At 28.9% G+C, this 14,879-nt stretch overlaps 1 protein-coding gene across 1 annotated transcript; it reads right to left on the bottom strand.

Annotated features, from left to right (window-relative positions):
* Positions 1–1,875: 1,875 nt before the first annotated feature.
* Positions 1,876–14,121, bottom strand: LOC113367156 (anaphase-promoting complex subunit 5-like). The gene is made up of 12 exons (XM_026608785.1): positions 14,095–14,121; positions 13,869–14,012; positions 13,741–13,811; positions 13,435–13,651; positions 11,898–12,075; positions 11,515–11,668; positions 11,270–11,442; positions 10,059–10,179; positions 9,824–9,958; positions 3,374–3,563; positions 3,121–3,279; positions 1,876–2,594 (listed from the first exon to the last, which is right to left on the bottom strand). The coding sequence occupies exons 2-12, from the start codon at positions 13,987–13,989 to the stop codon at positions 1,876–1,878; spliced, it is 2,238 nt and encodes a 745-aa protein (XP_026464570.1). The 5' UTR covers positions 13,990–14,012; positions 14,095–14,121.
* Positions 14,122–14,879: the final 758 nt, after the last annotated feature.

Here is a 14,879-nt window from a genome sequence, read left to right as displayed (position 1 = left end):
CAATAATATAAGTGAGTGAAAAATGTTAGATATTGCGGGATTTAATTATTAATAATTCCATGCAGTACAGCACAGCGTGCGTTATAAGTTGTAAAAAATATATAACTTATCAGCAGTATTGCACAGCGAGAGTTATAAATGGAAAAAAGATTATAACTTATAAGTAGCCATCTACCGGTAAAAACTTGTATAAAGTCGGTTCAAACATGTTAAAAAAAGCTACATTTTTCACTTAATTAAATTTTAATTAAACCCCTGGAACATTTAGGCGACGCGTCCTCCGGATCACGGATATGCGGGACTCTCAAACACTGCGATCGCAATGTAATTGAGAGGATTGCCCACAGAATGTGCGAAATCTCTCGGATCTCAGGGCGAGTGAGAGTACAACTCGCGCGGGGTGGGTGGGGCACAGTCATCCGGTGGCGTAGAAGCGGACAGACACAAAAAAAAACCATTTTCATATTATATCTAGCCTAATAATGTTCCCAAAACACTATAAAATAGCGATTTAGTAAGATTTTAATTGATATAATTTTGTTCATTACATGATTTTCGTTAAAATGTATATTTTTGAAGATATTAGCAAAAAATGATGAAAAACGCAAAAACAAATTTTCAGTAGCCAGTAACTTGAAAAATATTTGCTTTTTTGAAAAACATTATTAAACATTTTTCTCTTATAATTAGTTCTTTTATCGATACCCAACGTATCGATTAGTCGTTATTTTGAAAAAAGTAAAATTACACCACTGAAAAGAAATGTCATCCACCCGAGAAGTGGTAAAGGAGTCTGAATTGTTTTCACTTCTGAAGAGTAAGATGAACCTAGTTCCAAAATTCCAAACGAAATGGAAAACAGTAAAAGAAGTTCAGACCGAAAGCGCTCCATTGAGTAGATATTCCGTACCCAATGACAATAATATGAATTTTTGACACAATGAAACTTCTAAATAATTTTTTTTGTATTGTGACTTTGTATAGTAAGGCAAAACGACTGCAAATTTAATATTTTTGAGCGCAATCACTTATGGCTCGTCTCCTTTGCACGAATTCGTACGGCGAATCTGTTCGCAAAGTGCGCAGACAAAATGATTACGCGTACGTTGAGAACACGATTCGCCGTGCGCGTCAGACGCATGCGCAGACTGCATCACTTGTCACATGCATGTTATATTATTTGCATCAATTTTTGGCACATCTCAACTGCTTTTCGGCATTAATAATGTAGACATTACATTTCCCTTAATCATAATCATGAATTTATTATATTTTAATATTGCCTTAGCCTATAAGTGAACAGAAATGTTTGGCAAATGACAGTCTTCAATTGTTTTTAATGTCAAACTAAGCTTCAAATATTTTCAAGGGCAAACAATGATAAGCGGTTTTTTGTAATTTTTTCCATTTATTTCTACGATCTAACTATACTTCTATGAATCAAAACATTCTAAAAAAATTCCTGAACAAACTTCAGGAAGATTCATGAAAATCCGAATTATAGTTTAGGAGGAATTATGAAACTTACGTTGTTACAGAAGAATTTTATATATAAGATATATATATATATATATATATATATATATATATATATATATATATATGAATATATATCAGAATATTCCCAAAAGGATATATTGTAGCAAGCTTTTCTGGCAAAAGCATAAAATTCTTCTTCCGAATATAATAAGCAATCCAAGCCACATTATGTGAATGCTATCGATAACAATTATTATACTAGGTACAAGCTTTAACAGGCAAGGACAAAAACAGTATTTTTAAGCACAGATACCAAAAATCAATATATTTGAAAAAAAGCATTAATTAAATATTTGATTTATTTTATTCATTATTTTATGACATTTTAATTGACGCTCAAAAGCCAACCAGCATATTATACCCATCACAAATATTAAATTGCTCCTCAAGAATTCTATATTCATAGGAGCATTTGTTTCTTTCATTAATAAGATTAATTTCATCATACAAAATTGCTTGAAGATATAAAATGTCTCTAATTTTGCTATAAGCATTATCTAATTGTAGATAGTACATCACTTTGTCTAACATATTTGCACATTTACGTAATGTATAATCTTTAGATGTGGTGTTCTCCATTATAGCAGATGCAATAGTACATTTGGTGAATAACAGTAATGATCTGGCTATATCAAAATTGCATCCGTTCGCAAGCACACATGGTATAACTCTGTTTATTATTTTTAAGGCCTGATTTGGTAAGTTCATTTCTAGCTGTATTGATGCAATTTTCATTTCTATCATTGCAGAATTAAAATCTAAGTAGTTGTTACAAGATAACACAAGTGCACAATTTAGTTTTGCAATAGTTTCGCCAAGCATATAAAAAGAATTGCATTCCACTTGCGCACTGAGCCTCAAAGCTCTGACTTTGTATTCAACAAAGTTCTTTAGTTCTATATCGCTTTCACAATTATCTATAATTTGGTTGATATAAAAATTTGCAGTAGGTAAATCTACATAAAATATATTTAATTTAGCCTTATTTACTAAACTTTCCCACATATTCAAAGGTACCAATAGATTTGAACTAATATCTGCATCTTGCCATTGATCTAAAATAGACAACAAAACTTATGATAAACTCAAAAAAATTGTCAGGTTTTAAATTGGATTCCTAAATATGTTCAAAATTTCTGAAGACGAAAGACCAGCGTTGTTGGTATCTGTGAATTTTATGTCTAAAGATTTTTTCAAAATACCTTCAGAATTTTTGGCGAAGACATACGAAACGACTGAAAAAATTTGCACTTAATCGCTATTTATAAAGACGCGGCTTGGGCTGATTGTCGCGCAAAACCAATCAACGCGAGTCCTAAATAAGTTTTTTCAAATGGCGTTTAAATATATTAAATCGGTGAAGCCGGTTTAGAAACTTATTCCAGTTGTTAAATGACTCAAAATAACTGAAATAAGCAATAAACAACATAAAAATTAATAAATCTGAATTTTTGTAGAAAACAAACTAATTGGAAAAAATAAGAATAAAATTTCCTACAACATTTTTTTTGACAATACAGCCTTAGAAACATATTTAGAAACAAAGGTACTAAATATTTAATTTATAAGTTCCAATATTACCTGAATGCACGTGATGCTCAAAACATAAAACCGATTGCATTTGCATCCAGCTTGAAGTTAAAGGTTCCCTCCGACATCTATCACGAGCATGCTCCAGAACAAGGTTAGCATGATGATATGGCAAAGAACTCGCGGCCCTACATATGGCAATACAAACACCTGTAATCAAAATACTTTAAAAATAAAAATTCAAAATACATTAAAACGTATTTGCATTACTATTATTTTAAATTGTTGATACTCATATACATACCTTCACCATTATAAGGATAACTTCCTTGAGTCATATAACTTGTATTTAGATGTAATAATAGTTGGGAAAATATATTTGCCATATCAGTCTTTCCATATAATTGCCACAGAGCTGTCTTTTGCGAGTAACTATTACTCATTAAATCTACCATTGAATTTTGACAGTTTAGTAAATCACTTTTACGCATTATCTGTAAATAAAATTTATTTAAGAAAAAAAAAGTATAATCAAAATAATTTTCATTCATTAACTAATATTTTTTGTAAATGGTTAATTTTATATTAATATTAATTAAAAGCAAGCATATGGAAAACAATGTATTTTTTAAAAAATACAATTACAATTGTAATTGTAAAAAGCTGCTCAGATTAGTGGTATATTTAACATCCGGAAGGAGAAGTTTGTTTTCATAAAAAAATCCGATTCGCTAAAATTATGTTTTCTAGACGAGCTACTCTGAATCGAATGAGACCAAAATTTGGAAAAAGTATTTGTGTATGTAAACAGATTTTTTGCCGTTTCGACGGTTTCTCAAAAACGGCTGGACCGATTTCAAAAATTTAAAAGCCATTCGATGTATCTCGATGAGGAATAGCGTTTATCAATTTTGCGCTACGATCAGCCAAGCCGTTTCTTTATAAATAGCAGAAAAGTGAAAAAAAAATCGACCATGTTTTAGGCCGCAATTCCAATAGATTTTGACGAATCAAAAACCGTTCGAAAGATGTTGGGAAATCGACCTGATTAGTTTTTGGTAAATAACAGCCGGGGCGTTTTCTTGTAATAAAGTGTTAAAAAAGAAATTTCGACAATTTTTATAATTTTTTTTACGGTAGATACCATAGTCTTATAGATCATCCTAAAATATCACGGCCATACAACAAATCGTTTAAATTTAAAAATTCTTCAAAGTTTGCGAAAATTAGTATCGTTTTTTTGGCGATTGTCAAAGTAAGAAGTTTGGTTAAAAATCGGCATAGAAGTTTGAAAAAAACGCTTGAACCGATTTCAAAAATTTACAAGTCAATCAATGTATTTCGATTGGTTGGAATGATACTAATTAGTTTTAGGCAGTGGCGGATTAAGCTCTCTGCCGCCCTAGGCCCTATCACTTCAGGCGCCCATTTTAATAGACAAAATATTACATTTTTAATTGATTTTTTTTAAAATGATTTAAATATAAGTTTTAACTTTGCGTAGGGTAAGTTATATTAGTCGTAAATGAATCGAAAATGGTATTTTTTTCTTATCTTTACGTTTCAAGTCCTTCTGAACATTTTGGTATACCTCAAAATGTGTATGTGTGTATGTATGTTCGATCCCAATGATTCTGATTAGTTTTTCGCTAAGACTGGTCCAGCTGTTTCAAAAATACGAAGCAAAAAGTGCAAATAGAAATCAGAACCTTGTGCCCTGAATCTTTTCCTTATGTCGTATTTTTGTAGATGGTAACCCGACTGTTGATCTTTTCATATTTGATTACTTCGTTATTAGAAATTATCTACTAGGGCTGACTTATTATTAACTTCCCGAAGAAGCACTTTTTATTAACTTCCCGAAGGTTTTTTTTTTGTTTTTTTTTTTTTTTGCAAAGCAATGTTAACAAAATTTGTACTTATTTTTGTATCTTATAAAGTATCTGATAATTTGATGTGCGTATGTCCAATGATTATTTTTCTCCACCAAGTGTTATTTTTATAACTTTTTTCTGGATCTTCATAACCACTGTGGGGAAATCAAGCAGGCTAGTCATGATTGTAAAAAAACAACTGGACTTGTCATTGTATATTTTGAAATCAGAATATTTTATAATGAATATAAGTAATTTATAAATTTTATATATTTTTATATGTTGAGCGTTTATAATTTAATATATTTTCATAATAATTACAACTCCCACATTGGTGACTCACGACGATGGAGATGAAGATAAATGAGTTTTATTTTTCGAGGATTTAAGAAAATTGATTTTGACGCAGCACCATAATCACTGGTCTTCAGAGACGACCTATAAGGTACGTCCAGTCCACGATCCATCATAGTTAACGCACTTACTATCTGGATCGGACTTTCGTGGTTACTCATTTGGTATACTCAGACCTCAGTGTTTATTGCTGACAAAAAAATAATATAATTTGGAGCCTAAGCTTTTCATTTGAATGCAATTCAACCTCTCCTTGTCTGTTAACTCAACAAATCGTCTTTTGATGCTACCTCCCATTATCGGTGACAGCGACGAGTCAAAACAAAATTTGACATAAATTATTTATTGGATTCCACAATTCTGGACTCTTATGTTAAAGAAACCAATGATCCTGATTTGGATAAAGAGCAAACTTCTTTCTCTGATCAGAACCCATCAGATACGAATGCAACGCCTGCAGAAATGGAAACTGTACCCATAAATTATGCATTCCAAACATTAAGTAATTCTGATATAACTAATACCAATTAGATCGAGACTGAATCTTAGAAGTTCACCGACATCGAGGTTCAGGAAATTTTCCACATTTTTTTTTTAGTCAGAACCTTATACAGAGTATGGAGTTGATGGAAGGTCGAATTACCACATACGGTGGATCTACTGACGAAACATGAAAATTTGTAATTGACCAGTATCACACTGGGCAGGGAATGTGTGGGGAAATCAAGCAGGCTAGTCATGATTGTAAAAAAACAACTGGACTTGTCATTGTATATTTTGAAATCAGAATATTTTATAATGAATAAATTTTATATATTTTTATATGTTGGGCGTTTATAATTTAATATATTTTCATAATAATTACAACTCCCACACCACTAAACCAGCCTTCCCAAAAATTAGTTAATTTTTCATTTCGTCAATATGAGTAAATTTGAGTAAATGAGAGAGATTTGAATCTATCAAATCGGACGCTCCGTTCTCTCAAAAAACGAATTTCCCTATCAGTAGGAATCGAATGTTTCTTGAATCATGCAAATCGGTTGATCCGTGCTCTCGAAACCGTGGACGAAATTTAGTATTCGTCCTAATTACATACATACATATTACTTACATTCAAACGCACGCACTTATAACCATCCATTTTTTGTAAGCCACAGATGTTTAGAAACCTTTGAAACGTAAAGATATGCAAAAAAAATATTTTCGATTTATTTGCGACTACTATAACTTACTCCGCGAGAAGTTAAAAATAAAAACCAAATTTGTACTGATTATTAAAATTTGTGTAAAAAATCTGATAATTTGGTGTGCAAATGTCCATTGATCATTTTTAACCACCAAATGGCACTTTTTTGTATCATCAAAAACGCAAGCTCACTTTACCCAAAAACGCAAAAATTTAGTCAATTCTTCATTTCGTTGCACAAGTAAAATGTGTTTTGAACTTTTCAATCGGATAGAGAATGTGGCTCCTCCCTAAAAAAAATGAATAGCTATTTTTTATCATTTTGCCTCTTATTCCGAAATGGGTAACCCTGTCTGTACTAAAAACTAATCAGGACATCTTCCCGGCAATTGAAACATTCCAATGGTTGATTCGTCTCAAAAGCGTTGACAAAAAAATGTAACCGCAAATACACATGCATACATCCATTTTTCCTAAGGTATGCCAAAATGTTTTGAAACCTAAGGTATGCCAAAAGTTTTAAAACGTAAATATTTATAATCAATTGCATTTACGTTTAATTTTTCCAATTACAATAACTTACCCGTGAAGGAAATGCCAATTGGTGTTCAAATGTGATCAATGAACCTATGCACACCAAATTGTCAGATATTTTAGTTTAGGTTCAGTTTTATCATATAGAATTCATTTCAAAAAAAAAAAATTACAAACCAAGAAATAATTAAATTAACACAAAATAACAATCAATATATCATATTAATTCCCGAAATAAAATAAGAAACTATTTAAAACCATTTTAAAGCGTTTTATATGTAAGATTCACCTCAACAAAGTTTTTTCCAAAATGATTTCTCCAAAAAAAGCTTATAATTTGATCATTTTTATTTTAAACATGATACATCAATAAAAATATTAATGAGGTGCCCTCGAATAAGTTTGATTCGAAAATGAATAACATTCTATTTCATAAAAAATTATCTAGATCAGGATCAATCCTTAAAATAAATTGCCGATACAATTTTTTGGATTTAAAATTTTGACATTCTGAAAAATTCGCCACCCCTCTTTTGGCAATAGGTATCATAGTCTCATAAAAGATACTAAAATGTTACGGCCCTACGACAAATAGTTTAAAGTTAAACATTCATTAAAATTTGAGAAAATATTATTGTCAAAATTTGTGTCAAAAGTTGTTTTTGTGATGTTATAAGTCAAACATTATCAAATCATTAAAATTTTAGGGCATACGAGCACGTGTCTGTGCAATATAATTGATATAACTACAGTTAATTTAAATATGCTTAAGAAAATTCTATTCAAAATCACAATGTTTAGATTTAATTGAAAGCGATAATTTTGAAATAAACAGTTGAAAATTTTATACAAATATCTAAATTTCAATTTCGATTGATTAAATCAATTCTTACACATTTCGGGAAGGTCATGCAACTTGCCTTAAGGCTAAATGTCACTTTCAACTAGTTTTTTTTAATTTGGCACATATGAAAAACTCGAAATAAATCTAAGTGGCATGTTGCATAAACTGTGTAAATATACAAATTAATCAATAAGAAATCATTATAATATTATATGCGTGATTTGTAAGTATACTGAGTTGCTGTACTTGGGTTTATAATGTGAAAAATATTTGCATATTATACAAATTTACCAAACATGTACAAACAAATTGAAAAACAAACACGCGCGTTTAATACATACACGAAGAATTTTTTAAAAACGTGTAAATTTTAAATCAACTTTAATTAATTGAAATAATTAAACCTTTAATTAATTTTAATAAATAAATCACTTATTGTTAGCGTCTAATATTTTAGTAGGTTCATTAAATCCAGTAACACTAAAAAAGCAAATATATAAGGTATCACTAAAAAAGCAAAAAAAAAACAATTTTAACGATCAATTTTGAAGAAACGATTAGGGCTATCTTTGCCGAAAACTAATCAGCACAAAGCCAACTGATATCTTTCAAACAGTTTTTGAATTTACAAAATGGGTTTAGAATTGTGGACTAAAACGTGGACAAAAAATCACACTTTTCTGCAAATTACAATAAAGCGGCTCGGCCGGTCGTCGCGCATAATTGATAAACGCTAATCCATATCGAGTTACATGAAATGGATTTTAATTTCCCGTAGGGTAAGTTATAGTAACTGGCCGAAAATCAAAAATGAAAATTTTTGCATATCTTCACGTATCAGGGGTTTCTGAACATTTTGGCATACCTCAGAATTTTTTCGTTCACATTTTCGAGCGCACGGATCAACCGGTTTGAATAGTTAAAAAAACATTCAATTTCTATTGATAGGGAGATGTGCTGATTAGTTTTTGGCAAAGACAGGTCCAGCCGTTACGGAGATACGGAGCAAAGAGTGCAGAAAATAGAAATCGGGTATTTGCGAGAAATCTGATTTGAATAATCCAAAAAACATGCAATTTGTAATGAGTGGGAGAAGTGGTTATTAGTTTTTAGCAAAGGCAGGTCCAGCCATTTCGAAGATACAGAGCTAAATGTACAAATAATGGCAGTTTTTGAGAGAAATAAGCATCCAATTTTAATGATTCAAAAGACTTTCTGCTTGTGTTGACGAAAAAATTGCTTTAGAAAAAAAGGTTTCATTTAATTTTTTTTTTTTCAAAAAAAATTTTGTTTTTGTATTTCGAAAATAATTCAGATTTCAATTTTAATTCTATTTAAAGATCTATAGCCCACTTATATACTTTAAGTGAATAATTTTATCTTTGTAATTCAGTTTATATAATTCTTATAAGTATTAAACATATTACAGTATTTATAATAATTTATTTGAAAACATTTAATATTTCTCGAACCACTAGTTAAACTTTTAGAATCGGTTTAGCCCTTTTTGAGAAAACGACGACAAAAGATCACAAATTGACTCACTCACACACATACTTTTTTCAAATATGGCCTCAAGCAATTCAGAATTACTTGAAACGTTGAGAAAACAAAGTTAGCGAATCGGATTTTCTAGGAAAAACATAAACTTGGAAAGATAATAAACACATCAAGTTATCACATTGAAAAATATATTTTAAGAAAGAAATCTAATAATGCAAACTTACTTTTCATGTACCTCACAATCTCACAAGTATTTATTATTATGAAAGGTATTAAAAATTATTAGAAATAGTCTAAAAAAGATGACACAATGAACTTAATATTTTTTAACTTTATATAATAGAAAACTAGATTTACACTACAAAACTGAATCAAGGCAGTTACAAACCGATTCAACACAGATTCTTGTTAGCTTGATTTATATATCGAATAATGACTTAATAAATAATAACATACCTCCATCAGAGCAAAAGGCATCGATCCTGAAAAGGCCAAACTTTGTACTCTACTTTGCATGGCAAGACTAGCCGTTTGGCTCAATGATAAATCTAAGCATCTGGTAACAGCTTTCTGAAGTAAATTCTCATGGGCCTGAAAATATATATGAATAATAAATATATTATACTAAAAATAAATACGTTTTTAAATAAATCAGAAAAGTTGTTTATTCATAAAATATCTATTTTTTTACCTTGCTATTGTCAAGATAATTGTGTTGAGCAAGACATACTAGAGCCAACTGCAAACAAACATTATCATTGCATTCTTGGGCTAGCATGATGCATTCTTTAATAGCTTTTAAAGTACTTTCTCTAAAAATAATTCATATGTGTTACATATACATCAATGTTGATAGATTTGTAAACAACTTGTCCAGAATTTTGTACAAAATACTAAAAAAAATCAAATAATCACAAAGTCAAAAACATAACTGTTTCAATTACTTATACATGTAAAAAAACATGCAAAATTTTATTTTATAATATTTAACTTTAAAAAATTTGCTATAATATTCAGTTCGGTTGCTTTTCACAAAATCTAGTCATCTGATAAAACTCAATAATGATTTCTTTGTAATTTAAAAATGTTACAATTTTTAAGTTTCAAAAACTATACAAAAAATGTTAGTTAGAAATCATGCCCTTTAGTTCTTTGTAATTAACTGAAAGTTTATTTCTAATTCTTTCTAGTTTCAATTATGGATGACATCCTCCTCTATCACATATGAAATAATGGAGAAAATTAGCTCCAATTTAGATTGTTTCATAATATTTTAAACATAAACAAAAAATGTATCAAATAATTTCAATGTCTAATAAAATCATCATTGAACTGTAAATGATTGATTTTTAATTAAATCCACCTAATTTAATTAATAAAGGCACAGCAAGCACAACCGTCAAATTGAACAAAGAAATTATTTATGGAAGAGCTCTCCAAATAAGTTATTATATTAATTATTAGTAACGAACAAAAAAAGAGTTTCTTAAAATTATACTAATTATATTACAAAATTTCAAAAGTTCATTTGAAACATACACATTGGCAATTATGTTTAATATTTTACTTTTGATCGCTTCATAATTACGATTTGTACAAAATTTTTAACATTTTTAATACACCAGAAGAAGAAATATTTTGTGTTTAAACTCTGAATGCCTTAAAAAAAATTAAATATTTTTGAGCAACATAAATTTAAAAAGTCAATCAACTTTCATTTAAATATCAATCATTTCAAGTTTAATTTTGTATATGTTTATCAATGATTTTTGCTGAATGATATCCTTTTAAATTTGAACTATGTTGTAACACCTAGAAAGCATAGAAGCATTCTGCAAGTCATATATTAAACATAATAATAGTAGTTGCAATAAAAGGTTAAAACTTTATTCTTATATTTACCTATGATTAAAATCAGCATGTAACATAGCTAAATTCAATGCAGAGTATCGAAAACCGCGGCTCTCTCTTATCCTGTCTTCATTAACAGCTCCCCGATCAAAACAATGATATAGATTATTCATTGCTCCACAATATTCACGAACTCGAAGAGAGTTGAGATAGTTTAAGAAATGCTAAAAATATTCATTTTTATTATTAATAGTTCAAAAATATTAAAGCTTAATCAATATATTTATGATATTTACTGCTTCAGCATAGTCTTTATCATATGAAAGAAATTCATCAACTTTAGTTTTAATTATTTTAGGATCTAGAGCTTCTTTCTCATTATGTAACATGAGGTTGGACTGTTGAGCAAGGAATAAATCACTTTGTCTTCGAGACCATAAGACCTTCTCACTGAAAAGGTAAAAAGAGTTATACTGATTGATACAAAACTAGTTAAGCTCAGTAATTATTAAAAAGTAATCTGAAGTCAATTTAAAATAAAATGAAATCAAATAGAAGTCTCATATAAATAGAGTCTTAATTACTTAAAATTAATGAATAAGTTTTCATTTTATGAACTTTTCAAACAAAATGCATAATTTGCAATAGTGTAGTTCTAAATTATTTAATTCAGAAATACCTTAATCGTTCTTCAGTATTTGGAATATTGTAGTCTTCTTCAACATCCATATCATCTTGTTGCACATTCAATTGACTTTGATTACGTTCAATATAAGACTCAAAAGCTCTTTTGAGTTCTATGACTTTGTGAAAACTCATTCGATCTAGTGCTAAAATAATCCTTCGCATATACAATCCTGAAAAATATCATTAAATATATAAAGTGGACATCAGAAATAAAACATTTAAGATAAATCAATAAAAATGTATATTAATTGTTATAAATCATGATTAAAATTCTAACTGATCAAATGTAAATGTATGTCAAATGTAATGTAATACAACATTAAGATACAAAATTGAACTCGTATTAAAAAATCTGCTCACTCTCAATAACAAGAGTAATATGAACTATAAATTGAAAACAAAGTTTATTAATTACTGTAAAAGCATTGTGTAAATCAATTCTAGCATGAAAGCATATAATTTACTATTTTTATCTATATGTTAAAATATTTCAAGACAGTTAATGTTCCATATAAGAAAATAAGAATTATTATTTGTTCATACTCATATATAAGTGCTTTTATTTTTATATACTTAGATTTAAAATATTAATATTATTGGAAAGGCAATATTCTAGTTTTTAATTTCAGAATTTGGTGCAATTAATTTAAAAAATCTTAATTATAAATTTTAATCTTCACAATAATTTAAAAAAATAAACTTTATTTGTAGAAAAAACTAAAATACACAGAATAAACTATTTAAGTTTACATATAACTATAATTTAAGTTTAAGTATACACAACCATCAAACGAGACAAAACCGAAATTTTCACATGAAACATGCAAAAACTAGTAGAGGACTTGCAAGTCCTCGAAGAAGTGCAAGCAGCCTTTACAATAAACTACCAGACAAACTAAAGACAATGACTGACCTAAACAATTTCAAAATTAAATTGAAAAATTACATAAGAGATAAATGAAATAAATGAGATCAAATTCCTTATTTTAAATACTATATTTCTTCTGTTCTGTTAAAATATTAATTACAATTAAGTATAAGTACATATGTATGTACGCAAGCATTCTGTGTATATATGTGTATATAATAGTAATAAGTAAAAATATATAGATGGCTTAATGTAAGTCTGTTACATAAAATTTAGATTTATTTTTGTTATAATTGCTGTAATCTCTCATACCAGAACAATTGTCTGACTGAAATACAGTATGAATGAATTATATCAAATAAATAAATAAAAAAAAAAAATAAATAAATAAAGTTTACATGTAGTAAAAATCCCTTAGTCCGACGAGACAAAAAACTGTGACAAAAAAATAAAAATTTGATAATTTCTAGTTATTTCTAGTATTTCAAACCACCCCATAAAAGTTCTAATAGCCCTCGAGCCTTTTTATTTGCTATGAAGGCAAGTTTTTGAAGAGAAATTAATTTTTTAGAGAAATGCCAGACTATCGAACATTCCGGACTGGTGGGTGCCAGACTAGACTACTAGGCCTTCTACTGTATTAAATTCAAAGAATGCTTACCTAAACAGCTGCTTTTATTTATAATACATGTTGCAGTACTATTTAAAGGATCCACTATTAACTTATCAAGCATTAAACTAATATCCAATAATTTTTCCACATTACATGTGTAAATCTTCATTATTTCCTTATGAAAAAGTTTTATGTGATCCGGATGTAAATTGTTTTTACTAGCAGTCAGTAAAGAGCAGAAATCTCTGAACACCATATCAGGACACTGCAATTATAAATATACACAATTACTATGTATCTGAATTGACAATCATTGAACATAATTTTAAAATACTGTAAAGAATCACTACATACTTGAATTAATTTAAGAATAAGCATATTGAACGCTCTTCTGCATTTTGGGCTTAAAGGTTGATCTGCATTTGCTAAAAAATATTATGGCATTAGATGTTTTTCAATTAGATAAATATATTAATGCTTACTTTGTATTAAATTACAATACTCTCTTATAAATATTAGCACCGCTATTTTATGTGGGGTGATATTTTCATAGCATTTTCTCTTTGTGTCAACTCCATCATTACTGTCTTTTGCGGAATTCATAATGAAGAATATCCAATGATAACCTAAGTAATTAACAGTGATATAAACAAATGTATTATAACCATTTATACTTGTTTATTTATCCTTATAACATATAAACAGAACTTGCAGAAACAAACCAAAGCAAACTGACAAGCAACGTATCTCATAATATGACCGGCATGTCAACTGTCAACTAACATAAAATTTAAGGCTAGGCACACATAGTCAGCTAAAAGTCGGATCTGAAAAAAATTCTCGTGGCTTTTAATTCTTAATTAATATCGATATTTGCATATCCCAACCTCCTATCTTTTCTAATATGCAATGGTTTTTGATGCATAATATATATATTTCTTTATATTAGGTTGTCAAATATCTCCCTTCCGCTTTTTTGCTCTTGGTTTATAATACAAAAAGGCGGAAGGGAGATATTTGACAATCTTATAAATAGATGTTTTCAAATTTTTATCAACTTCCTACAGGAGAAGTTTATGCTTTCGGCAGAGAAGCTGATGATTTGCCAATTTTATAGTTTTTGACGTTTTAAGTCATTCTGAATGGTTTAACACCAAAATTGAAATAAGGAAGAAGGGAAAGGAGTGTGTGCATGGTGTGAGTCAAAATTCTACTTTTCGTCGACGCTGATATCTAAAATTATAAATCCATTTGATAAAACTCGATAAGAACTCACGATTCCAGTTTTATGCTGAAGCGTTGTATAATAAACAAGCTTTATTTATCGTTATCTTTATACTTATCAGCAATCATTATATTAAAGTTGCATAAAGAAATCTTTGAATAGTTTCTGTATTAGTATTTTTTAAACATGAGTAACTAAAAACTGAAAAACTTTTAATTTTTGCCAATTGTAGCTCAAACTTATCTATCGTTTTAATCCAGTTTTTATT

Source organism: Ctenocephalides felis, unplaced genomic scaffold (genome assembly GCF_003426905.1).
Source record: "Ctenocephalides felis isolate EL2017-DRISC unplaced genomic scaffold, ASM342690v1 CF-g0.4_SCAFFOLD_01170, whole genome shotgun sequence".
NCBI classification, from domain to species: domain Eukaryota; kingdom Metazoa; phylum Arthropoda; class Insecta; order Siphonaptera; family Pulicidae; genus Ctenocephalides; species Ctenocephalides felis.
Note: the sequence above shows the minus strand (reverse complement) of the source record. Positions and strands in the feature narration are given on the sequence as shown.

What these genes read in the sequence shown, in the direction of transcription:
- LOC113367156 (XM_026608785.1), bottom strand. Translation starts at nt 13,989, where the DNA reads ATGAATTCCGCAAAAGACAGTAATGATGGAGTTGACACAAAGAGAAAA. An exon ending in TTATTCTTAAATTAATTCAA is followed by an intron (nt 13,652 to 13,740) that starts GTATGTAGTGAT and finishes TTATAATTGCAG; the next exon opens with TGTCCTGATATGGTGTTCAG. An exon ending in ATAAAGACTATGCTGAAGCA is followed by an intron (nt 11,443 to 11,514) that starts GTAAATATCATA and finishes GAATATTTTTAG; the next exon opens with CATTTCTTAAACTATCTCAA.